Here is a 27,682-nt window from a genome sequence, read left to right as displayed (position 1 = left end):
GTGTTACTTACACGTATCAACCACCTTTTGACCAACACACGTTTGAGATCTCGAAGGAAGAGCCAGAGTCGTGTTTGCCTACAAACAATCCACTTCAACGTAACCTGTGTCTCTCGTACGCGTTTCTTCCCTCTTTTCTATCTTCCCTGTTCGCTCGTTTCTATCCGTGTATCCTTCTCCATCGAGGCTGGGGCAAGTTGGCTCGAGGCAGACAAACTTGGAACACGTTTTCCCACGTAAAAGTGTCTACGTCTTATTGTCCCGGCAATCATTGAACGACCAGATTCTTGGCTAGAACAATTCGAGAAGCTTAAAGACAAAAGGGTGGTCGGTACGGTATGAGAGAGATAAGGATGGATTAGATATTTCGATGCTAGCTAACGTAACGCCTCGATCAACTCATCCATTATTAGGGGCTCTTTACAGATTATACGTGTCATACTTCGATAAGCGTAGGCGTAACATCATTTCAGTCGAGCTCTTTTAATGCGGATCAGTGTATCTGTGCAATGAGAGAGATCTCATCGATACACGGGATCCATTTTGACAGCTAACCTTTTGTTTTATTCGATGGATGATGACGATGACCGAGGTGGTTCCCCGGGCTGGGACCCAGCATCCCTTGTTAGAATATAATATGAGAGAGAAGTTCGTCTAGAACTCGTGGGCGTCTGTAGGTGGTGTTAGTGGCGCCAAAGATAATCCTTGCGATAGTTTCCCCTCTTCTTTCCCTCACGTCAATCAGGATTGGATTCGGTTTAGAGCTCTCTATAGCTGAACCAGTCGTATCAGAGGTGCTCAAATGGAATCCAATAACTACACGGTGAAATATCAATACGATGGGAGATTTTGCTTTTACCGTTTAAAAAAAAAACTGGTTAAAAACGTTGGTGAAAAATATTATACGTGAAATATCGTAAAATCAGTAGTGGGTGAATCGTGGAAGTTTAATATCCTTAATGGTCGAATAAGATTCAAAGGGTTTCGCAAGATTCTTCTTGAAAGCATTTCATCATCACACTCGAGCCATATCACCAAAGGTAGAAAAGCGCTTGTTTTCTCTTCTCTGAGATGAAATTCAAACGTGTTTCGGTTGAATTCGCCCAGGGTGGGCACTCGCGCACGTAACTCACTTGCGCGTCGAGAAAACTCGCGTTACACGTTGAAGCTTGTAGGTTCTGTTAGAGGGATACTTAATGGCTATTTAATTCCTAATCCAACCCGCGGCTGCAGCAGCAGCTTCGCCGACGGCACTACTTTCGCATTAATCTGCAGCCGGTTGCCGTCTTCCTCGAAAACAGAAATACGGCAAAGACGGGTCTAATCCATCGCATCTGGGATTCATGAATCCCTCTGACTCTTCCACGCGTCGCACCTTCAGCCGCCTTCCACCTTCACCCGCCTCTCGCTGCCACCTCATTCACCAGCAACGCCGTCGAGCAGCCCCCTACCCGTCTCCCGGCTCTATCCAATCGGCCGACGGCTCCCACTCTTCCACTTTGTAGAGAGCTACTTCCATATTTACATGGGAGGTAGTCGCAAAAGCGAAGTTAGCGCGGCTAAGCTGATTTAAGCATTCGTTATTATAATTCTTGGAGAAGCAGCGGCGCTTTTCAGTTTGAGCCACGCTCAACTTCTGCCCGTGCCTCCCACAGATGGTTTGGCTTCCAGCTAGAAAGGATGCCGGGAGATTCTCCGGTGCGGCTCCTCTTTGCCGCTTCATCACGCTAGAATTCTAATTTATCCTATGAATTATCAGAGAAATAAACTTCAACCGTTTCCCGTGATTACGTTCATTGTGATGGCTTGATTCCTCTTGTTTCTACGGAACCGCGGTGCTTTCATTAGTTGCCGTTTCACGAAATCAACCGTGATTCTGTGACGCCATCCTAAGAAGAATCTGACTTGTTTCTAATTCGAAATTTTCAACTTAGACGTGTCGTTGAAAAATTTTGTTGTGAAAAAAAAGAAAAAAAAAATGGTTGTACTTCAGAAGCGACCAGTTCCGCTAAGGTGTTAGTGATGATTTTTTGATGAATATCGTCATTAGACGCTTTGAAAGTAATTAACAGCTGTGAGACACCTTTCCTTGGATCTCTTTCTATCGTGTTAGCTTCTGCCTGTTTCACGCCACGTATTCGGTGGTAATTAAGTTCGGTGTTGCTAGCACGCGTAGATCCGTAGCCGAAAGGTATTCGTATCTTTGGCTGGCACGGTCTCGTAACTTCGAAATCCATCGTGCACGATTAATTTCCCGGAGTCCCCTGGGCGAATTTCAGCCCAGTACGATCACTTGGTCCGTTCGTCTGTCCGTATTCTTAATTAATAACCGAGGCAGCTGCCCTAACGCTGACGTCATTACCAGCCTTTTTGCCTTTCTTCCTCTTATTCGTATCCCTTGTTTTTTCTTTTTTTTTCCTTTTTCTTTTAATTCCCGTTCCCCGCTTATGAGATATCGCTAATATACATCACTAGCGCCACCAACGGTGTACCGTGGAAGGCCTTAATGAAGCCGTACACACCGGCGTTCGCCATATTAAAGCTAACCTCCAAAGCCGACAACGAAAACGACCTGACGAGACGCGATCGTGGCCGAGACGAGATGGATGCAGCATGCACCGTGAAATTCGCTAAACAAATGTCGCTCGTTTACGTTGCTTCGACCGCTATCGACTAGGTACCCCAGCGTTTCCCTACGGGATAAAAGAAGCTTACCGACTACCTGCCTGGCAACGCGCGTGGCTCTCGAATCCAACCGACGCGACTGTTAGCGGATGCACGGTAATGGCGATAATGATGATGGTGATAGAGGCTTTATGGCTCGTCAGAAAAACTGACGCCTCTGTATATGTGGAAACGGATGAAGTTGGTTGGGTCCAGTTAACTTAGTCCACTCCGACTGCTTACCAAGTCACAATTTCAATACTTTCATTCATAGTAGGAAGTTGTAACGAAAAATTACATGGCATACTTGCCTGCAATTTAGGCTTCATTTAGTTAAGACGCGAGGAAGTACCTCTAAAGACGAAAAGGCGAACTGCTGAGCAAAAGAAACCTATATTGCACCGAGGTGTACATTAAGAACGTGTACTTTGTATCCATCCTGATGCCTTCCAAAATATGCAGATCGGACGGTCGTTAATGTAAAATGTTATGCAGCAGTTTGTCAATCGTTTATCTTGAAATTTCAAGTCGAAGATACGACGCAGCGTCAGTAGATGCATCGAAGATCGAGAAAGGCATCAGCAGAGATGCTATCTGAGACCTTCTGTTGAGCATTCTGTCGGTGTCGCGGTTCCTACAGAGGTTAGGCAAGCCGAGGCTCGATAACGAATGGCCGGTCGTTACGGTAAATGTCTTACTCGAGGGCCCGAACGACCGATGGAGACCACTGGGATAATGATATTATTACGGCCATCTTGATTCTCCTGGGCCACACTATCATCATACGTCACCCGTTGCGCGCGAACGCGTTGAATCCACGCCGTATTACCGGCATATATTTCCTGGCGTGTCCTGGACGACCAGTTGCTTTTTGCCGCGCGGTTACAAAGTATGATGATCCCGCGGAGACGGGCCTGATGAAATCATCAGGACGCTCCAGATCGTCCGTGGCTCGAGTTAATATCGACTAGAGACGCCTGCCAGGACAAAACGTTCCGTTTCTTCCACGGGGAATGAGGCAATTTGCCCGACCGGACGATGGCGATGCCAGGCTCTCGTGAAAGGACCTGTACAACTTCCGCAATCACCGATCCTTTCGCCTCTCGCGGAAATTCGTTTCACCGTTCGGAAAGAGCGTTACAATTGATTAAGCGATAATCGTGGTTTCGCGACTGTCCGATGAGAAAGTTTACACCACAAACGATAGTCTCGTGGCTTTTGCGCCACGGTTTGTCACACCTAACGCTGTTACATTTAACCGAGTGTTAAGGCTTCCGGGTGTTGGCCGTGCACTGAACAGCTGGATCTACTGCGAGAGATCTACAAAGTTGAAATTGACTCGCTTCATTTCCATAATGAAAGGAATATCATGCTTCTCGAAACATTACATTACATGTGATCACGGAACAATTTATCATCGGGTAATACTTTTAATCGGCGTGGTATCGATAAACACATCCCAGAGGGACAGATCGTGCAAGAATGTTATCGTTCGATCACGATTTCAACGAGTGTCCGTGCTCGTCCACGCGACCGAGTAATTTGCCAAAAATGACTGGTATTTTCCAGGAACAATTCTTCGTTGCCTTTCGCAGGCTGAAATTCACGAATTAGCGGACACGTGCCGTTTCTGCTTCCTCGAACGGCAAGCATATAATTATCCGCACGAAATGTATCTTTTAAGGAGTCGGTTGTAAACGCGTGCTGTTCGCGTTCGTTCGCAAATGTGGGTCAGCCTGTTTGTCAATCAGTCCTTAATATAGCCTCTGCCTTCCCCTCTTATCGTTTAGGCTGCAGTCGGACGTGCTTTATGCGAAGTTCCACTGATGAGGATGAACGTTTGCTATCGTTATTGAATTCTCCTCCTGCATCGTCGTCACTTGGAAATATTCGCAAACCATTCGATCGATATTTTAATGATAATCGATATAGACAAGTCTGTCGATAATAAATGATAGACCATTTTTAACCCCAGGACAAGAAAGAAGCGACAAATTAACCACAGGCTCCGGCTTGACCTCGTTGGCCGTCAGAACACAACAGGGATGTGCCAAGAGAAACAAGGACGGAGTGAGAAACGATAGGAAACGTCGAAGAAGAGAAGAGGCGGAGGTCTACGAGTCCCAGCATCCTCTCTGATGAATTACTCTCTAGCGATCAGTAGTTCCCAACTGTTTTTACCCTCTGATAAAACGAAAGCATTGAGGAAAAATGAAGGGGGAACGGTAAAGCTGAGAAACACTGTCAGCCACTGATCCGGATAATAGGAATCCTAAGTCCTTCGAGGTGATGTTTCAGTCTTCTTAGTTAGTATACAGTTTCAAAAGCAGAGTGTATATTTTGGTCCAGTCTGTTTTGAAATGATTTTCGTTCTGCTTTCAATCATTCAACCGCGCTCTCTGACACTTTGATGTCCATGAGCTTGATTGATGGAACCTAGGATCTTCTAAATTTTACATAAACAGTGTTAATGTAAATGATAAAATTATCAACTTCCATCAGAGTGTTAAATTATAACAAAATTAAAATTGCCAATTGCTTCGTGTTACCGATCAGAATCACGACAAGATTATTTCTTTTTCACTCGATACCTGGCGCGTTATACACCGGTGTTCCGTTGAAATGCAACCTGTAAGCTGTCGACATGAACATCGTCGACGACGTCGTCATCGACGTCCTCGAGCGACGATGCCGCACAATGAAACATGAAACGACGGACTTGGGCCCCTCGCCCCACCGGGGAGGAACTTACCGATTAACTCATCTATCAGAGGCATTGTTGCCCTCAATGAGAGGATACCGGTCGCGTTTATTATGGATATCGCGTTATTATACTAACCTACTCGCTTTTGTGCGGCGATATAAGTTTTCCGGTCGCTCGTTTGTCGACTTGACATGGGGACACCATCGTTGAACATCGACGGGATGATCTCTTGCGATCTTTTCTTTCGATTTTCAAGATTATTTTCATCAAATTTCAACTTTCAAATTAGTACCCAATCAATGAAATTGATCATTTGATATTCAATAATCTAATGAATAATGGAGCTAATTGTAACGGATATCATCGTGTAATAATAATATAGTTTTCTGAAAATTGTTGACCGTCAAATTAGCGGCACCGGCAGAAGAATCCTCCCCGTTTGCTGTTGCAAATAGCGAGGTAATCGCAAGATTAATTCACAGTTTATATCACGAAGGTCCCGGTATCATTAAGAAGATTTTAATCACCGACTATTAATGTCGCATTAAGAAATCAAGATTGATCATCAGCCGGCTCGTTCAGACTTTCCTTTTTTTTTCGTACTCTATATTAGTGTACGCGCTCGAGATTGCTCCATTCGATGATACAAACATCTTTCCATGCAAAGAAACGCGTTTCTGCTCCAACCATCACCAGGATATAATAGTTCGAGAACTAATCGTCGTTAACGCAACGGACGTTCTTAAGTAAGATTAATAAAGACCACGCGATACAATAATAACCGTGCAATAAAAGAATACTCGATCACTTTCACGGAACGTTCAGGCTTAACCCAATAGAAATTAATTACAGGCACGATTATGCGTCTATCGATCAACGAAATCAGTTTCTCTATGTTGTTGATCCGTGAAAAATTTCATCGCTCCTCTAACCAGCAACCGGCTATTTTATATAACAATGTTAACAAAGGTTTATGGAGTTATTTTTATTAAACTTTAAGGTTCAAATTGAAGTGGCATGAATTAATTGAAACTTAACCAACATAGTTTTGAACAAAGTGAAAATGTTCCAATTTGAATTTCTTGCTCATATCCATTTCTCGCTGAATGTTTTCAAACTTTGAATCTACAATACATCTAGAATAATATGAATTTTTGTTTGAGGCGCGTGTTTGAGTGGATTGAAATCAGTGGATCCGGACAGTAGAAAGATCCCCACCCCGTCCTCCCATCTTCTGCCATTGAATCTTACCCTGTCGATCCTGGCAGCGCGGCAAACACCTCTGAACCATCAACGAGAGTGAGAGATCAGATGTACATACATACACGTTTGCCGGATAAGTATCAAGTATACAGGTCGGGCAGATATACAGTCGGCCAGTATCGACCGGGTAGCCAAGTTCAACAGCCAATCCTCGGCTGCGCGTTAAAACCACGCCCTTTATTTCGCGGTTGTCTGTATTTAAGTCAAGCCGGGATACTTAAACTTTTTCCCTCGTCAAACGGGTGGGGATGAAAGACGGATAGAAAAAGCATTCGACTACGTAGACAGAAGTCACGTACGTCGAATTAGGAATCCTTCGTTCGTCACGTTTCATTTCAGCGAGTTTCACGGATCGAAACCGTCCAGGTAATCGGTGCTCTCTACGTAACAGATCGTCGGCAACGAATAACGAATCCGTTCGTTTTTCCTTTGACCGACGTGATCGCACGAAATTAATAACGTTACGGCCAATTGTTCGTGGGAAGGCTGGTACGCGAGCATCCCGACGTGCAAGCATCGCGGAGAGCCGACCGTTTAATTGGATTCGTCGGATGGTAACGAGCAGGAATAATTACCTTCGACGCGCCCCTATACTACTATTACAAATCACCCGAAGAAAGTGACAACAATCACGATACCCTTGATTTCCTTTGTCGAACGATTGCGTTGATTATCGATGAAATTCGTAGAAATCGATGGAACTGATCGGCGCTCTTAACGATACGTTATATGTTTGATTAAGGTTATTAAACGGACCAGTCAGTGGATAGAACGAGGCACGGTATTTTAAAACAGTCTCCGACTGCGAATACACGTATTCGTTGAAACGTTTCAATTTTTCCTGACGCTTCTTCGTTTACGAAGTTGAAGCAGTCGACAGCGTTTGAAGACATATCTGGGAAGTAAAATTGCACACGTTACGATGCGGAGGTAAATTTACCGCAATTCACGGCCATTAAAGCTCTCGTATTTATGTAAATAAGGAATTTGGGTGGCCAGGGTGGAAAAGAGAGAGAAAAGGGTGAGGGGAACTGGTGTTCGAGGGTGTTCCGGTAAGGATACACCGAGTAGTGGATGGAAGAAGGTGCGTCGAAGTAACGGGCCCAAGAGACGAAGGAACAGAAAGCTCTCGTTAATGAGCTTCCTCACCCTCAAAGCTTTGAAAGCCGGTTACACTCGTCTCGCTCAGGCTCGCGGAGCGAGAGAGTTGTTCAATTCAAAGCTTCCAGGAAATTATACGTCTGTTACCGTTCTATCTTGAAGTAAAGGCTCAAACTCGGGGGTCTAATAGCGGCAATAGCGTATTTTAATCTCGGCCCGAGGAAGTGCATTTGTCATTTTCCTGTCGTACAAAAGCTTCTCGCCTTAGAAGCTGCAATTTGCCGGCGAGATTATTCGTTCAGCACGGTTTAACGGTGACACGTTGGATACTTGGAACTTTCATCCGGAAGAGAACCTTTCGTTTACCTGTCCTCACCGTCTGTTTATGTATTTCCTGCATTACGAAACCGCCAGATAATTCCTTATATCAGAGAAATCGATTGCCTAACGGCGCTGTCGTTCCAAGTGGGAACGTGTGAAAGATTCACAAGTCAACCGCGAGATACGTTAATGGTCCGAAGTTCGTAGAATCTTATCAACTAATTTATAGTGGGCAAAATTGTACCTCGAAGTCATTGGGTTATAAATAGATATAGATGTAACGAAACTTTTGCGCAATAGTGTGGGTCGTTGATAAATGGTGTCGAAGTTTTCCGATACTTTGACGGAGAGCTTCTTTACCGTCATGTATCATGACGTGGTGTCTCGATTTTCCACGATGGCCAACCTAAAAATGAGGGGCATTAGAAGGAGCCATCTGGACGTAGACACTTGGATGCCAAAGTATTTCACGGAACGGAGTTTCGAGACTCGGCTGCAATGCCGTCACGGCAATTTCTCTAGGGGATGGTTACTTACAGTGTTGGCTTAAACAACATACTTAACCGGGCTACTTAGTACTCACGGGCGCAGACGTACCCCTTGCAATAATAACATTTCACCCCCTTTAATCCGCAGCCTGCTGTTAGTCCTCGGCTAAGTATCTGTCCTCCTCCACCTCCTCCTCTTACCCTCCATTCTCGTCCCGTCGCTTTCCGGGGTGAAATCAAAACACGGAAAAGCCGATACAGTTTTGCGTAATACCTCTCGTCAGGAACTTCCTGAAAATGTTGTCGGTTACGTTGCCGAGGGGTGAATCGCGGCAGGAAAACGAGAGGGATGAAGAAAGAGCTACGCGAACGATTGTTTTCCGTACAAATTATCGACCTGACGTGATGAAAGTCTAATTAATTGGCTAACGTAACCGTGGTACGCCTGTTCAAATAAGTGAAATGTTATTTTTAATAATCTATCAAGTTCGTATTTGAACATATTTATCCAATGATGTTTATAAAGAAATTTTCTATATCATGGATTAATTGTTGGTTGAAATTTCAACTAAGATCCTCAAGACTTTGGAGAACGTTACGTTGATAGCATATGTACGGTCGAAGGATAAGATAACGTGCAGTAGGCGGGCTATAGATTCCCATATAAGTTCTACAGAGTTAGGAGATACCCCATCGAACATAATACAGCATAAACCCCATAGTGCTAAGCGGCTTAGTACCTCGCAAGGGCAGTGACGCCTGACATATCCATATATACTGGTTCTAGATAGGTGACAGCTTTCAGACATAGATGTTCGAAAAGTTTTTCTCGTTATTTGGAAAACTTCATCTCTTTGAAAAGCAACTATGCAAGCTTAAACTAATATCTATTATTATTAATCAAATTTCGCTATAGATCTTCTTGTCGAAGAATATTTCCATACGTTTGCGTATTAAATTCCCTAAATTAATATAAGTGGTATCCCATGTAAATGAATTTGAAATTAATTATTTTTCACTTCGCTAAGCTAAATGTTTGCCCCAACAATCGTGCACCGAGAGACGAAAATATTTCACGGCCAGTTACTTCAGTTAGCTAAATATTTTCTTTTTCCCATGAAGTTGTTGCGGGCCTGTAGAAGGGGCCGAGGGGGTTGACGCGTGACACACCCCCATTGAAATCTTATGCACGGGATATACTTAAATTAAACGTACGCCGGTGTCGCATTATGAGCCAGAATGGCAAGTTATATCTAACCTCTCATTAACCCCGTGTGAACTCGGATACGAGACCCCCCCCATTGAAAGCTGACACGTCGATTTTCGAATTCGAAATTTCCATTGGGGCTGGTTTATTACGGGTTACAGCCGGTTCACGAGACACCTTTTAAACGATCACGTTCAATGGACACTCTCTGGGTCCACGTAAAATTCTACGCGCGAAAAGACTGTTTACGTTACGCAAAGGTTCAAGAAATCAAGGTAAGAATCATCTTATGACGGATCATTCCGCGTCGCTGTTACTTCTTTGCAACACAATACTGATTTCCGTGGACGCGTTTCCTTTTCTTCACGAGTTCTCCTCGCACCCTTAAGCAGCTAAGGGCCCATGATCTCGGCTAGCGGGGCCCGGAAGAGGAGATGGAAAAATATAGAACGTGCACGAGACAAGAAAAGGAGAGGGGGGACAGAAAGCGTAAAGCCTGAAAAACTTCTTACCGCAACAATGGTGAGTAGTGATTTTAAAAAGATCCACCGAAGATTTACCATCACTTTCACACCTCTCCATGGCACCCCAGCGCCGGGGCTAAGACCTACAACAAATACCTGGTGGGCATCGTAATCTCACTAAGGCCTCCCATAGTGGGGCTCCCTTGTGGGCCCCCATTATGATTTTCGCGGCATTGTCACGGTGTCGAATCTGTCTACAAATAACCACTAGAGAAATGGTTACTCTGTCGATACTCTTTCTCTTCTCTTTTTCGCCGATCCGTTTGCCGTTCTCTTCTTTCTCTCTTATCCCTCTGTCGTCCACGATTACTTCCTCTCTGTCTAACCTGGTAACCTCTCGCCCTCGCTCATTCCGGCTCTACACCATTCAGAATGGACTACATTATTTTGTTGTAAGGCCCCGACCACACCGTATTATCCTAACATCTAAATCCGGACAGCTGGATGTCTATCAGAGTCTCTCAACTAGACCTATCCCCCTGATGGTTAAATGCCATGTTTTCTACGCTTCGTTTATCTGACCGGGCTGTGATAAAGCCGCGAACGGATAAAGCACGCGGCTCTCCCGATCGTTCGATAACGCGAAAAAAGATTTTTTTTTTCGCGACCGCTCGTTTTACCCGTGCCTCCTTCACCCGACGCGATGGATTAAAAACAGGCCAATGGTATTCAGATGGTGCGATATGGGAACTGGAGTAACTTTCCACCTGCGCGTACGATGCATTATTCATTATCCTTTTCGGTAATATTTGGATCGTTGTTTCTGATGAAACACGAGTATAGTGAATTCGGCTTCTGTATCTCGGTAATTATAATCTTCTCGATTTAAATTGCAAATATGCAAATATAAAAGAATCACGGGTAGCAAGATTCTTAGATAATGTTTTAATTAATATTTTCGTTGACTTTTGATATCTGAAGGGATAATACGGAAGTCTTAAAAGCTAAAGTTTTCTCGCATCCGATGTTTAATGGTTAGAAAATATGGTTACCTGGGATTGAGAACCACTTTCTAATGAATGTGCCAGAGGTGTCAGAGCAGCAACTGTCAAAACACGAGCGGCAAGACGAGACCGTGCCGTCGAATGGGCGACGAGGAGAGTAGACACCGGATGAACAAGAGGAAACCGAACGGCCGCCCTTTCCTCGACATATTGGTGATGGTACCTTGAAAACGGTACACGGAACCGATGGGTATCGATAATCGCGACATTCATCCTTTCATTCTCCCCGTACGAAATTCTTTCGCGACTACGATACGGGCAGCAACGTCGAAACGAGAAGCATTGTTCACGGTGCATGTTTGTTGCGCAACGGTTTCTCCGCCTTCCGTTCGTTGAATAGCAGACGATGCTTATCAAGAAGGCCAGGACGGTTGTTTTTTAAAGGAACGAGGAGAAACCAGGAATTAATAACTCGTCATCGTTTAACGCTCAGCTGTGTATTTTCGAGAGGTTGAGCCACCTACCAAGGTGGGTGGGTTCTGTTCTCACTTGCGATACGGTCATTTAGTTGTGATTGGATAGGTAATTAAATAGGAAGGAACTATTTCCAGAAAAGATTGTTCTTTATCTTTAACCCTCAGATCGCGGACCATAGGAAGAGCCACAATTTTAATTTAATTTTGTACTTCCTGTTATTTTCCTTTTCTAAACTTTATACTGTTCCTTTGAAAATTCTTCATTTAATATATGAAACTCTTTCATTTAAAAATGATACATTCAACTTCAAGTTAATGTTCATTTTAATTGAACTATGGGTTTTCAATTTTCAATTTTTACCAACGCCATAATATTATTTCTAAAATAAAGAAACTACAAATGTCCACAATTATCGTTAGTCGACGATCAGCATTACGCAACGAGACAACGATTGGCTCTCTCGAAATTCTTCCCTAAACACGTTTCTCTCAATGACTAGTTTCAATTACGTCCAACTTGATCGAAGTAATTTAGCAACTCTCCGGGTGAAACTCGTTCTCCGGCCGCAGAGAATATCTCCATTCTAGGTGCTCCCTAACGACTCCATCTTCCCGCGAAGAATCCACCCAGCTGTCGAGAGAAGTTTCTGCTAGGCGGTGAGAGACTATGGTGGAGTCGCGAAACGAACGAGGGAAACGGAACGGGATAGAGGAAGATCGCGACACGTGAAGCGGAAGGGTGAGAGAGAGGATAAAGTGAGAAAGGGGGGAAAAGAGGTGGAAGTGGTCGCATGTGGAAGCATCAAGCAGGGTGGAGTCGGTGACGAGGACGGTTTTAGGCGTGCGCTCTGGGCATATCGGCTTTTTCGAGAGTCTTGGTCGATGTTCCTGGTTCCTGGTTAACCCACGGGATCGGTTACAAGGCAACCCAGTCAGCCGATTGGTCCATTTTGTCAGCGACACCCGCCCACGCCACGTTATCGCGCAACTACTCTCTTCCTCCGACTTCTGCTCTAACCTTCTCTCTCGCACTTTGCTCTATCAACGTATCTCCTGCTCTCTTCAACTGGCTGCAACCGTGTCGATAACCTTCCCCGTCAACCTCTTCTCCTCTCTGTTCCCGGTATCCTCTGTTCGTTGTCCCTCCGGACGCCGCGGCGTGTTCGCGTTGACCTTCGACGAGAAAAGATCCGTATTTCGACGGCGACTTCTTTTCGGGTTCGTTAACAGGGAGCCCGGTGACTCGACGAATTCGTAGCACTCTACCCAAGCCGTGGGGAAAGAGAGGGCATCGCGGCGCTTAAATTGTGGGAAGGACGAGGCTACCACCTGAATATTGCCTCGCTCTTTCCAGAAGTTATTTTAATTGTTTCCTCGTAGCCAGACACCGATCAGAGGGTGGCCACGAGTCGGCCGGAAACAGCGATATATTAATTAATAAATGCTATTCACGCCCGCCGGGGAATTGCAACCGCGAATAATTGCCGCGAGTCAACTGTGCGTACATGGTTTCAACGCGTTCGTTAATGTTCGATGGCGAATTTCTGTGAAAACGATACTCCGCTTCGTAATTAGATATTTGGAGTGGGATGGAATTTAGCATTAGGGCTGAACGAAATAGGGGTAGAAGTTTTTTTTTTTCATTATTCGTGACTTCTAATAATGAAGAAAGATTGCTAGAGTTTCTTCACTATTAAAAAATAATTCCACAATTTTGATTTTTTCGTTCCACCCTTCTCGGCATAAGATCGTATCAGGATGGCTAATTGAATACTCACAATCTGTTTCTTGTAATGTCATAATAATCTGTTAATATATTTTCGCGTGAATGTATGTACAGCCGCAAATAATAATATTAATAATAATATCAATAATATTAATAATAATAATAATGCTTCATTTCTCCTCGTGTATGTATATTTATATATGTATAGTTCCGTGTGTTAATAGTCTTTAGCAGTAAGGTACCTATGTATACGTAGATCGTAGTATGTTCATATTTATAAGGGTGGGGAGCCGATAATACAAGAAATTTCGCTAACTTGTATGCAATGTTTGCTTGTGTATCTACAAAGACAGAGGGGTTAAAAGCCTCGTGCTCGCACAGTTTCTCTATATCGTATCAGAATCGGATCGATCGGCTCCTCGATAATGCTTCGCATCTTCGAGATAGTAGCTGTTTAACCTTCGAAGCGAACGATTAGTCAAAGATCGAATCGATTAGTGAAATTTACAAATCGCTAATCTCTACTTAGACTAAAGGGGTGATGGGAGTTTCGCGAAGTTGTATCTTGAATTAATTCACTTCCGACGATTATTTCCCTCGTTTCGTTCGATCTGCAAGCAAGCGATATTGTGCGATTTTCGTCTCGTCGAAAGTATGCCCGTAGAATATCATTACGGATCGCTAAAATTCGTTGGAGCTCGATAGAAAGTCGTCTCAGCCCGATTTATTAGACGAACAAGATTATCTGCGAAGTTAGACCTCGATCTATGCTCAGACATCTTTCTTTCGAGCTTCGAATTGAAAGAGCGTTCGCGATAGCTCATGCAGCACGATTGTTCGAAACGATGACGAACAGTTTCAGGCAACGATTACACCGAAGAACATTTTACTGGAAGCATCGCTATGTACAAACTACAAAAGACACCACTACACTGAGTTCGTTTAGCCTCGAAGCGGATCGGATCGGATCGGATCGGTGTGTTCAATCAGATCGAAATAGTCCACGTGTTCGTAATCGGTTCCTCGGATCTTCTATTTATTTACACTCGCATTTTTTGTTATCCCGAAGAAAATTGCACTCGTCCGATCAATTCAACGACGCATCGTCAGCCAGCAACGATCCGGGCACTTGTCTATCGAATTACACGACTTTGACTAATTAGCGTTTTTTCGAAAAATCGTGTTCACGTCGTTTGGCAACAACAAAGTTCACCGAACGAGCTTCAGCTTACGGATTTCCAACGCGAGAAGTTGATTGATTTTCTCGCGCCCCTTCGTAGATCTCGGGCTGATTACATCCGAGTATCGCGTTCTTTGATCTCGAATAATTACTTCTCACGTACCAACCCTGTTTCATTCTTTACGACGAAAACGTTTGCTCGCACGTTCTTCTCACAACACCTCGAACCGTTTCTCGAAAAACTGATGCTCGTCGTTGGATAGAATTTTCCTCGACACCAAAGACCGATCGTTACCCGTTATTTCCCTCGCGACGATCTCTTTCGATCCTTCCTCCTTATCGTATCACGCTGGCGAAAACGGTCGGTGAATTTGCGGTGGTTTCGGATTCGGTGGCGGAGGCGTCGCGACCCTTATCAAACCCTGGCCTTGAGACTGACCCTGCGGAGTATGTTGACCCGTTGGCGGACTGCCTCGCGAGGAGGGCGTGTGAGGGCTTGGCACTGCAACCCTTAACGGACCCGTCACCGACAGATTCGTCGCCATTAATGGCGGACTGTGCGCTTCCGACAGACTGTCCGACAGCCGAGAAATCCCGCCGTCAGAGAGTCGAGAAGCATCCGATATCCTGGACATTCCTTCCGGTAACGAGTGCTGAACGTGAGGGTGATGGAGCAAACCTTCGTGAGGGTGCAACCTTGGTGGTGGTAGTCCTAAATGATCTGGCAGTCTGAAATTAAAGAAATACACTTTCAAGTGGTAGTTTATCCAATAATTATTAAAAAAGAAAAAGGATTTTAATTTTTATGTCCCTTAATTACGCTCACATTAATTGATAATCATCGTAACGAAACGATGTTGAGAAAATTATGAAAAGTTTCATGGAAAATTCAATTGAACAGAAAGGTGTACGATTAAGAGTAGATTTTGAAAAATCATACCTCGATCCAAGATCACCTCTAGGACCCACAGCTTGAAACGGGCTCGTTTCCGTCAGCCTGAAGATTCCACCTCCCGAGATGTTCGGATGATTGTGTTGCGGGCTGTGCGGTCCAAACCGGAAGCCCGTCGGCGGGAATTTGAAGGCCGTCGCGTGGTTGAATCGAAACTGCGATTGCGAAGGATCGAAGCGGAAATTTAAGGATGGAGGAGGCAGGGGACCAAGGGGCCTGAGAGGAACAGGAGATGGTTGATGAGTTGGCGGAGGTGAGGAACTAGGCGACGGAGGCGACGTTGCACCGAGAGAAATATCGGAATCCTCCGAATCGCTACCTCCAGGCCCGGGACTGAGAGTACGTCGTGTATTTCCGTTTCCTGTGCCAGATTGCTGCTGCATTCTGAAACATAACACGTAGAAGAGAAGGTTACATCAAGAAAATTTTATTTCAAACCTTTCCAAGTGAATATTTTCCAAGTCTACCGAGGATCAATTTCTATAATATGCATCTATCGTCGAAAGGTTAACGAAAGGGGTCACCGATCATTGGTAACAAGTCAGTGACGGCTTGTCGTCGTAGAATAAACGTAGGCGTTGATCGCGATGAGAATTTCAATTCGTCCTCGCTTAGACGGGATAATAGGATGTACGCCGGCACTGAAGACACTTTGTTTCCAGTCATCGCCGCGGTACGGTCGTAATTAATAAGCGGGCTCATCCTTCCCAGGTGCGAGCAAGAATTCACGGGAGAGTAACGACGATTCCCCCGCGACGGTTCGTACAAAAGAAAGATCCAGCTCATTACTCGAGAGATTACGTATAGATAGAGAAATGCCGTGAACTTCTCACGCGACTCATCCTCTGTGCTCGAGATAAATGACGAACGGCCGATCGAAACGGATGTCCCGACTTGTCGACAGGAAAGTGTGATTCATCCTACCATCACCCATTGAGAATTTTTATACGCGCCTAGCAAGGACAACTTGATATCTCAAGAACATCCACGGACAATGTTAACATTGTTAATTAATATGAAAATTTCTTGTCATTTCCGTGTTCTTGGATCAAAGTGATTCTATTAACATCCAAGCACCACCAAAACGCGCATTCTCATTAATTAAACTTGCTGCGCATTTAGATAAGAAATTTCTGTAAGAAGTAGATAAAGAGTTCTGAAATGATCTGATAGTTTGTAAGGTGGCAACGTTTCCCTGTCGCTCGAGGGTTAAGAGAAAGGAGAATCATTCGGTAGTCTGGCAAAGACAATGAGATGTTGCGGTCGCCTTAAAAGCCTCTTCGCTTCAGATCGATTCAACGCCGGGACCGTGGAGATACTCCCGTATTTTCTTTGCTAATCGAGTTTCGAGCCCGCACTGTTACCACGGTAACACCTCGAGTGATTTCGAACAGGTTCGCTCGTCGAAGGCGAATCGTCGGATCGTCGGCAGGTTGGCTCGTCGAGCTCCCAAAAAGAGGACGCTGCCGAGGAGCCGGTAACATTGAAGCTGATTCACTCTCCCGGTGGAGTTTCAGCTTCGCCTTCTTCTCCCGGCTACCGATCTCATTCACGTCTTCATCGGACTTTTGAATATTCGCGTCGATTTGCTTCATTTTTGTATCGTATTCTTCTCTCATCGAACCGAACGACATAACGAGACGTCAAATTTTCGCGATACGATTCATTCGATTTCAAAGAATATGGCGCGACACAGAAGAAGCTTGTCGCTGAAGAGTTCACTCTCACGTGGTGGACCTGTTTTGAAACGCTTTGAACACGGTAATCGAACCCGTATATACCTCCAGTTTCTCTCTCGCTCCTCCTCGTCATCCCTTCTCTAATGGCTGTTTCTTCTTTTCCCTCGTGTCTCGCATCAACGGGACACTCGACGCGTTTTAATTATGCCTCAAGACCGCTCTCCTTTGTCTTGCTCCTTTCACGAGACACCCGCACGAGCGGCCGCGACTTATTATGTGCCAGCCTCTCGTTTTGTTCCACTTAATGCTCCTCCACCGATCCTGCTCCTTCTATTCAAAGACCGTCTTAATATCGTGGCATTAAAGGTTTACGGTGTCGTACTGGTACAGCATTAATTTATCCGAATTCGATGGAATTCTTTCGCCGTAGGTAATTAACGAGAAATAGCGATGAATTTTTCAATATTAACGTATTCGCGGCATGTGTTCGCGCGTGGACGCGGGATTCGCGTGGCGAATTCGTGCGGCGAGTCGAAGAACGCGGACAAGGTATCACAGGTGACGCGGTAGTTTCGGCGGTGGCATGATTAAAAAAGAAATTCATCAGCGTCTCCCGGGGGAAAGTATCAGGTGCAAGGAACACGGAGGAGCCGCGGACGAGGATGCGCCCTGCCGTTAAGTATTTATACCGCATGACGAGTCACTTTTGTAATCCCCCGTGCGCGTTGTAAAGTATTATGCACGGGGACGGCGACCGGGGCTCAAACCGTGACGGAAGCTACTGTAATTACGCGCAAGATGGTCGTCCTTGCCCTGTCTTGGAAGGCTCGATTGATCATCGATCGAGAATCTTCAACGACAAAGGGAATTTTACCTTTATTGCCATCGCTTTAGCATCTTTCAAACGCATTTCGATTATTTATATCGTTCGAAAGAAATAATAAATAACTAAAGAAATGTTCATGGTATCAGAAAAAATGTAGGATAATTTGTAAAAGCAGTCCTGTCTCAACAAAAAGGACACCCATTCTAAATTTCGAAGCCATTCGCCCTTCTTTTTCTCCTCGGTTTCTACGAATCTCTCAAGTCCCCCACAGAAAAAAAAAAAAACAGAACGATCAATTTCAACCTGATATCAGAATCGGATCTATCTCGACTCCGTCAAAGTGACGAGGGATATCATTTTAACAAAATCTACCCTGTGTCGATGAGAGAGTAGATTTTCATGCGTGCTACGAGTCTCTCCTCCGCCGCTACCCCTCGGGGCCACACAATTTAGAGCAACCCCGTGCCATGCTAAATACCCGGTGCACACAATGGAGAACATATCATTCGAAAATCTGAGCTATAGCAAGGCCTCCACAAAAGGTAACTGGATACCGGGACGAGGAGGAGACGGCATGTGAACAGAGGGCCCGCGATTTCAAGCAAACGGGACCCCCTCGTCTCTCTTCATCTTCCCTCTACCCCTCAACCGTCCCCCGTCCTCGTTTCACCGCTTTTTTTTTCATCTCTAGCTCATTTTTAATAGCCGCTAATAGAGACGTTAAAACGATACGGGCCCTCTTGGCCGACTCGGTTCCGATGCTCAGTTCTTTCTTCCTACGACCCCTCATTTTCGCCCTCCCCTTACCGCCTTCCAATCGTTCGTCTACTCGGTTTGTCTTTAAAAACCTCTTCCTCCTCTTCTTCGTTCGTTTTACACGGAAAAATAAATTTTACCCCTTAAATCGAAACTGCAAAGTTATTTTTGACTGTTCTAAATTGGAGTTGGACAGTTGACGTCATGACGTTGTAAGGGATTAAAACGTTGAATATTGGCATTGCCATTACGAGACACGAGATACGTTTGAAGGAAGAGGTCGAATTTAGGGGTGGAAGAGAAGACAGGTCGTTTTTAGGCCTGTAAAAGGGGAGGACGTTTAAAAATCTGCTCAAACAGATCGAGATTTCGGGCTCGACAGAACGGAACAAGTGAACCCGCCACAGTCGATGGATACTCTTTGTTCGTGGACAAACATTTGCCCGGTTTCTCCGGGCAGTTGCTAGGGGGTGACAGGAAGAAGAGCACGATCGACCTAGAAAACGAGGCCACTCTAAACGCCGCGGCGTCCACTCTCGTTCTGGACGCCATGTTGCGGCCAACGCTTCCCGATCTTCGGCCGGATTAAAATATTGCAAATCATGGGCTACCTGTGAACAACGAGCTGGCCGCTTGTTTTCTTCGTTGCGCTTCTTTGTTTCGACGTACAGGCCTGATCGCGTTCGAAGGGGAATAATTTCAGAATAGAATTTCGCGAATGCCCAGATGCCACCATTCGTCTCGTCATTTCCTTCCTTTTCATTTTCTTTCGTGCAACGAAGGTAGCTATACTTGGTTTTAAATTAACCCCTTTATGGAAGCATAAAAAATGACTGCCGAAGAGAATGGCACATTCCGGAATGATAGCTCGAAAACATTTCAACGACATTCTCTTCCGTCTTAGGAGGATTCTGGTCATTTACCGGGAACGACAAATAATTTCCTACAACGGTATAGACGTTTCGAGTGTTTGCGAAGGTCCTCGAGAAAGGCATCTACTACCCTGACCATTCCGTGGGAAAAATCCTCGGAAATTAAATCCTTGCTTCGACCTCCTCCGATGAGGACGTTCCTTCGTTCAGGTCCAGACTAATCCCGTTGTTTTAGGCTGTACCGTAGACTATTCTTCAGCTTACTACCCAGGAGAAATTACTCCCGGTCGGTTAGTCATCGCGAGCAACCCCGGGGAAGCTTGCGTCCCGAAATGTTGTCCGTTCAACGAGTCGTAGAAAAAATATTTGCACTCAAGCGAGATAAACGAGACAGGATAATTTTCCTTGAGAAACGCGGCGTCTCTGGTTTATTACAGGCTCCGTGTGGTCGGTCGGTGGTTGTGCATCTCGTGGAAGACAATTACCGATCAGCCTAATGAGCCGAGAGGCTAATTAACCGTTTCAATCATCCTTCGAGAAACTTATAGATGGTTATCGAACATCTTTTTCCCCTTCCACTTCTCGTAATGCTACTATGTACCGTCTTTCTTTTCTTTGGTAATAACCATAAACCTCGGTCCGCGTCAGACGTGTTAAATGGAATTTTGTTCATTTTTTTTTTTTTTCTTTTTTTTTGCCAATTGTTCGAGATATTTGCACGGTGGCGTTCGGTGGGCCACCGGTCTCAATGAGAATCCGGCGTCTCATTTAATTTAATGAACCGTTTTCGAGAAGCTGCTCGGTACATACATCAGAAATCACTCGGTAAATAATTAATGTGTAATCAGACTCCGTTTGTGTGCGCGAGTGAAAGGGACGAATGGGCCGGCGTTCAGGAGGTAGCAAAAGGGCGCCATCGAGGCAACGCGAGAACGAAGGGTGTTTGTCAGCAAACACCATGAAGTACCTCTTCACGTATTCTAAACCTATGCGTGGGGTTCTTTTCGTCGGGCAAAGTGACGTGGAAGATGGTATCAGAAAAAGAGGAATCCTACCTCGTGCTCGTCTTTTAATTTCTGTCCTGCATTCTCAGGAAATCCGTCGGACAATATTTGCTCGACCAACTCCGTCCGGAATATTGACTGGCGTAAACAAATTCTTATTCTGGTACACTTTCGATGAAGGATCCCTTTATAAGCACTTTACAATCTTGCAGTTTATGTTTGCCAAAGTTTTGTCACAAAATTATTTTATTCAATTATTTGAAACGAACGAATTAGATAATAACTCTTCATAGTGAACACTCGTGGCATATAAAAAGTCTAAGTAGAATGATGGTAATTTAATTGTATTAATAATTTCAATTAAAAGTGTCATCAAAGTGATCTTCATTTAGGTTGACCTTAAAGATTCGAACACCTTGGGCGTTGCAGGGTTATAAATTACTGGTGTTTCTGTTCGATGGTTTGGTAAGGCGAGTTTCGAACGATATCGAACGCAGGGCGGATCGGTTAGGAGGCGAAACGAGTGCACCGCAATCGATGTCTCTCAATTATCGCATGACGAGAAAGAGAGGAACTTCAATGGCATCCGATTGAGGCACGCGCCGTCGCTTAGAGGCTCTCCGAGGTTCGAGAGCCCTCGAACTGATTCGAGTCCCGTGGCACACTTCGGGGCAAATTAAGTTTCGCTTCTGAAATATGCTCTCTTTCTCTTTTTCCATTCCCTTTTCCCTCCACGTCGATCCTTCTTCAATCTTTCGTTCGCCATTCATTCGTACCTGTCTTTTATCTGCGGAGATCGTTTTAGCGAGTAGCGTTTCGTACCGCAACGAATCGCATCGATTTGATTGTGTATCTTCTGGCTAAACAATCGCCAAGAAATAATATCAGCCCCCATGAAAAATTATGCTCCAAGGGAGAACGAAGAAAGAAAAAGAAAAAGAAAAAGAAAAAGAAAAACGAATAGCATTTATGACCTCACGCGTATTAATGCACGTTAGCTGAAAGTAAAGGGACAACAAAGTTTCGGGAACAGGAGTGTATCGAGTTGCCGAAAAATCGGAGCGAAGGAGGAGCCCTTAATTCCTATTACCGTGGACGTAACATAAGGAGGTCCGAGGAGCGTTAGTGAAGCGAGAAAGTTTGGAGGAAGGAGGAGACGGGAGCAAAAAGAGGAAATAGCCCCCGGTATAACCTCTCGTTTGCACCGGCGCACGCTCAATTAACCATTTCCAGGGAAAAAATTCGCCGGCCAAATTCTGCGCGACAGCCCGTGAAGTCCGGGGCTCGTGTTCACCGCGAGGGCAACCGAGCTGGACGATGAAACAAGTAGAAGAACGAACGGGAAGAACCGTGTAAAAGAGTTGAGAGGATAAAGTAAGACAGAGACGGGCCATTGAGGTAACCCTGTATCGTTTTTCAAACGAGCTACACACATCGGTTCGTCTCTCTTCGTTTCACCTACTTCTCGACTTTTCTTCCCCCTTTCCACCGTTTCTTCCGTTGTCTTTTTTGTCTCTTCGGTTACGAAGATCGTACGGCACGGTTCGGTGTAAGATTTCACGTGTACACGCGGGATGGATCAGATTGGCCTGGCCTTAAGCCTTGGCAAAATTACCCCGTAAGCCTTTTAGTCGCCGTCCGTGTGTGTTTTGCTCGCTGCGCCCTAAAACCTCCCCCGGCCACCTTACCAGCTACACCGACCTCCATCCCCCGTCCTCTCCTTTCGTGTTATTATTTTGTTGCCCCGTAATATCCGAGAAACCCCCGTGGGGCTTTGCCAGGCCACTCTAAAGGGAATCTAACCGGAGCTCGTGGTCTATGGGGTACGTTACAGAAATAGTTGTAAACGCGGCGAATTATTCGATCGGTAAGGACCTTTCATCCGTTGCTCCTTTCCAACGCACTCAGCCTTAAATTGGATACAATCTTTTGCTGTCTGATAGCTTGAAGAATAAAATTCTATATAGAAAGAGGTGCTCTAGAAATTTAGAATCACAAACATTTATCAACGAAGGTAGAATTTCCGAGATTACGATTCTATCGCGAAGTTAATATTATGACAGTTAAATTCATCGTTAGCCGGTTGTCGATCCTACCATCAAAAGACTAAGACGCAAACCCCTCGGGGTGGGGGCGGGGTGAGGGAGTAAAAATTTAACGCAATTCCAAGTGATTACCGCGGCCCGCTCTGTGATACACCCCTTATATATCCACCCCTTGATTGGCTTACATTGTCGATGCTTAACTGTTTCATGCACCAGTGACCGACTAGGGGGATATCATTGCTCGCGATAGGGGTAACGTTTTCATAGCCCGAGGGCGGGTGTCGTCATTGTCAAGATTCAAATGTAAAAATCGTCGCGGGACGTCCAGGATATACATATTCCGTATTTCACCGTCGACAAGATTACAACGTTGGGAACGACTTTCCGGGATATAATTCGTTTCCATTATATCCGAAAATAATTCACGAATCGCGTGACGAATACGTTTCGAACCGGTCGATTTCGTTTATCGCCGACGCTCTCATCGTTTCTCCGTAACTCTTTGTGTTCTTTGCCCCTGGTTAGAAACGATATCGTTCTACCGTAATGCTGACTTCTGATCTGTAATTTCAACTTTATCACGGAAATGGACAATACGGCCGCTTAATAACGGTTGACGCATCAAATATTCAACGGTTGCTATTGAAGTCCCTCAAGTGTAACTTTGACACATTTTACTCCCGGACAACTATCGATTCCATAATCGTTTCCATCTAACCAGGAAAATTCTACGTTAACGTTTCAATTTTTATATAAGTTGTTTCATCCTAATTAACAACTATATACTGTTGCGTGTATCATTCTTGGCACGATAACCCTGGCAAGTAGAAAAATAAACAGAAATTATTGAAGAAAATAAAATAAAATCCGTGCACTCTGGAAGGTGTTCCAGAAGGATCAACGAGACAAGATGGCCGAGCAGATAGGAAATAACTTTTCGTGGCTCGTTCGAGCGACGAAGAATTTACGTGGGTCACTCGATACCTTTCTGCAGCATAATACGCACGCCATACGTGCGTTTAACGCACCACGGCCAGGTATATACGCGTCGAATGTACGCGTCGCGTCCAGGACGCCGGAGATACCATCTCATTTATGGATCAGGATCAGGACTACAGTGTTGCGTTACATCACCGGTCACGGTTATCCCCCTTAAATATACCGGGTGTTCCCTTAACGAGACCACAAACGAGACTCGTGTTACGGAAGATCGCCTGCCTTTAACGAAAGAAAAACGAAACGATTCCATTCAAGTTTCACTTCGATCGATAGTAGATGGATCTGTTTCTCGTCATTTTCACGCTGATCTCGTTACCTTTAATTCGACACGATATCGCGATGATGTAACGCTTCGTACAATTATACGATTAAAATATCTCCTATGCACGTACCGCAAATTACATACCATTCAGTGGTCTAATGGAGCGTGTTTATAGGCTACAATTACTGGAATATTTCTATTAAACACACCTTCCATGGAAAATTCGCCGCTGATAGATCGTATGAAAAATGAGTGACACTCGCGTGTCACGTGAGATTGCGGTTAAAGCGTTCGTTTCGATCGAAATTAAAGACGAATGGTGGCACGAGATGCGAGTGTCGTGTCTTATCGCTCGTAAAACGCCTGTATCGTAAGATTTACTGAGTCTGATTAAGCAATTAAGCGGTACAGAGCGGCTTCGTGCCGTTTTTGCCCGGCTACTACGCTCGTTATAAATTCAACCGCGTTCGATATGGAAGCTTGCCAGCTTCTGCTTCTTCATCTCCTTCTGGCTCCGATCGAACACAAGGAGAAAAAGGCTCGGTCAAAAATCTGCCCCGTGATGTAGCTAATTGTTGCTATAATGCACGAGACGAGGCTGAAATTCCAGATTGTTAGAACGATGTGAGTTAACGTAAGATTGCACGGAGTACGAGGGTGTTAATTATCCTGGCTAATAACGCGAAGCTATCATCCGACTTTCCATCGTCCATCGGCGGTTCACTCGCGAGAAGGAAGGGTATTAATGGACGAGACTGAAACGTCTTTCTGGAAAACGACCAAGATATTAATTTCGACGATGCGATTGATTTTCGTATCCATTTTACGATCCCAACAATGTTGTTAATCCATTACGAACTAAGAGTTAATGCAACGTTTCATTTAATACTTTTTACAGTCAATTTCTGTTTCTTAATATTCTATATAAATATTGAGGGGAAATGTAAAGCTTAGTTAAGTTGAAATAAGGACTTAGAAATTTGTCAACCCTCTACTTAGGCACACAGATTATTTATCGACCTAATTATGAATCCCGAAATCATTATTGAATTCGTTTTCAAATGTTAATAATAACAGTTATTATTGCTAAAAAATTGTTTATAAGTTTCATCAAGGGACAAGCGTCGTTTCACTGCTCGGTGTTTAATTGATTAATCAAGCATTGATTTATATCGTGGCTGACACGAGGATGAGACAGAAGCTGGAATTCAGCGGCAATTAGTTAACCGTGATTAGACTCGGCTACGAATTACCAGCAAGCAAGAAGTTGAATCGAGTTGAGTCGAGAAAGAATCCGTTTAGCTAATTTCTGCAGGCAGACTGGCGAGATAGAAAGAGAGAAAGGCCCCCCACGGCGTCGTCTGTTGATTCATTTTATTAATTTTTCTCATTCCCCACGATAACTCGATCCGGAGACGAAAGCAGAGGCGTCTTCGACGACTGCTGAATTAAAGACATTACGACGACCAGCCACCCCCGAAATCGCTCCGTTCGAGCGAGCTTCTTCTGTTCTCTGTTCCCATGATGGGGAGAGAAGCAACGAGGAAATTGCCACCCTGTACACCGTGAACATTCAACGACAGCCATCGTATATTTATCAGCGACCTTTACGAAGGCTGCATTATCGTTTCCAAATTACGCTCGCTCTCAGACATTTGCCCGGGGCATTTTCTTGATTAATAATACACCGGTCTCCTTCGAACAGATTTTCTTCGCGAAAACTACGCCAAGGTAGATCGCTGGTGAATCTTTTTCTTCTCTTCCTTTTCTCCCTTTCGTCGAATAGAACGAGGCTGGACGACCCGTGGGGAATAAACGTAGCCGAGCAGAAAAATTAAACGCATTCAGTATCTCATAGGGGAGGGAAGAGAAGGAGTGCGAATCAATTTCTGACGTGCCGGCCGTGTCCGTGTAAACCAATTTCAGGCAATTTCGCGTCAAGAATAGCCTCTTCAACAATGAATTGACCCCACGCGCGAGGACCTTTCCAATTTTAACCGATCTCGAGGATACTTCTTCGAGAACGGGCCGGGCCGAGCCGGCCTTCGACTTCGGCTTCGAAACGTCTCTCCCCTTCGGCAGACACGATCGTCAGCCTTCCAATGAATCCGACTCGATCGAAATCTCCTTGAACGAAAAATCGTACCTTTCGATTTCGTTTTCTTTTTCAATAAAATTCAACTCGAATAGCAATATCCTCAGACTTTGACGATTTTTTTAAATTTAAATCTTTTGAGATTACCAGGGCTCCAGCAACCCTTCGATATAATTATTTGATAAGTTATGTAATTTTTCGAATACATCACAGTCACCATTGTCAGCGTGCAGAAATTTCTGTCTTTGGTTTTCGAAATGGTTACAATCCCACGTGTCTCGATCCTATTTTCCCATGGGAATAGGTCGAGCAGGAACTATTTTATCGGTAGAGTATTTTCACAGAGCCGCGTGTCCTGGGTAAAATTAGCGAATCCCTGATCCCTCGAGGCGTCAGGATACGCCTCGTCCACGGGGTGGTTGCGACGGGGTAACGCGTGTACGTTGATATTTCTGGCCCCTTTTCAATGTTCCGGCTTCTTGAAGTGTCAAATTTAATAAGCTCGCCATGTCGATTTTCCTTGGACCAAAATACAGCCTGTATAAAGTTCGACATTTACCATCAAAGGAACGTACAATTCTCCCGTATCCATCGCGAGGATACGTTACCGTGAACGTCGTGTTAAATATTAACACACCTACACCGCGTAATTTACCTAGACCTGGGGTTTCGAAATATATTACGCATTCCACAAAGGAGTCAGCCTTGCGTTTCAAGGAAACTCTATTACCGGGGGCGCATAAATTGCTGATAGCTTTCGCTGCAGTTCCATTTTGTTTCTACTTGGCTAACTTTTAGAATAGTTAAGGAAATACATGGTTCGAGATTAATTCCAACGAAGTTATTAAAAAAAGAAAGCGTTAGAAATGAATTGTTACGTCCGTGACTCGGTCTTGAGTTAATTAGCGTACTCAACTAGAGCGTAATAAGGAATTCGTCTGGAGCAATTGAGTTTCTAACAAACGCGACTATTTTTCAAAAAAGCTGCACGAAGGTTCTGACGATATCTTTGAGCGGTTTCTGAGCGATAATGAATGTATCTGGGAAGGGATCGGGACGTTACCGTTAATGCTAACGCCTTGCAAGGCGCCTGTGCCCGAATAATTACACCTCGCGCAATGACCGAGCCCTTGTTAAGACATTTGCAACGGGTTGACAGGGCAGCATGCAGATACCGCGTCGTTAACACCGACGGGGTCGTCTGAAACGCATGTGGAAATGCAACATTAAGGTCACACACCGAGGCCAAGCTTTATCGTCGGTGTTTACGAGCTGACCCTTTGTCGAAGCATCGTTACACGTACAACTTTTACTTACTAAGAAGCTTAATGGCGGCAAAGGGTATAGATGCTCGATTGTAACGATAATACACCGGGTAACGAAGAAGTTTCGTGAAATTATCTGTCTGGCTCATCGCAATGTACGTCGACGTTTCCCCGAAACTCTCTGTGGCGGGATTACATGCAGATTTCGCGTGCACCTCGCCACCAATACATTACAGTTTTTGCACTGGCTAAACACACTCTCGCCAGCTTTTAAACGAACACGTGCGCGTGCGAGACGCTGTTAGATCGTATCTGGTTGGTCGATTACG

The 27,682-nt window shown here is 44.8% G+C and overlaps 2 protein-coding genes across 2 annotated transcripts in view; one reads left to right on the top strand and one right to left on the bottom strand.

Moving 5' to 3' along the window:
- LOC114882932 overlaps nt 1–27,682 on the top strand; it is a 188,063-nt gene that overhangs the window by 17,630 nt on the left and 142,751 nt on the right. The gene's annotated exons all lie outside the window — the stretch shown is intronic.
- LOC114882929 (homeobox protein SIX3) overlaps nt 13,603–27,682 on the bottom strand; it is a 38,637-nt gene continuing 24,557 nt past the window's right edge. Inside the window, exons 2-3 of the mRNA XM_029200132.2 lie at nt 15,539–15,934; nt 13,603–15,327 (exon numbers count right to left, since the gene is read on the bottom strand). Of these exons, the coding sequence (XP_029055965.1) occupies nt 14,943–15,327; nt 15,539–15,934 (781 nt within the window). The 3' untranslated portion in view covers nt 13,603–14,942. The remainder of the gene's footprint in view (nt 15,328–15,538; nt 15,935–27,682) is intronic.

This window comes from Osmia bicornis, chromosome 1, assembly GCF_907164935.1.
Source record: "Osmia bicornis bicornis chromosome 1, iOsmBic2.1, whole genome shotgun sequence".
Taxonomy (NCBI): domain Eukaryota; kingdom Metazoa; phylum Arthropoda; class Insecta; order Hymenoptera; family Megachilidae; genus Osmia; species Osmia bicornis.
Note: the sequence above shows the minus strand (reverse complement) of the source record. Positions and strands in the feature narration are given on the sequence as shown.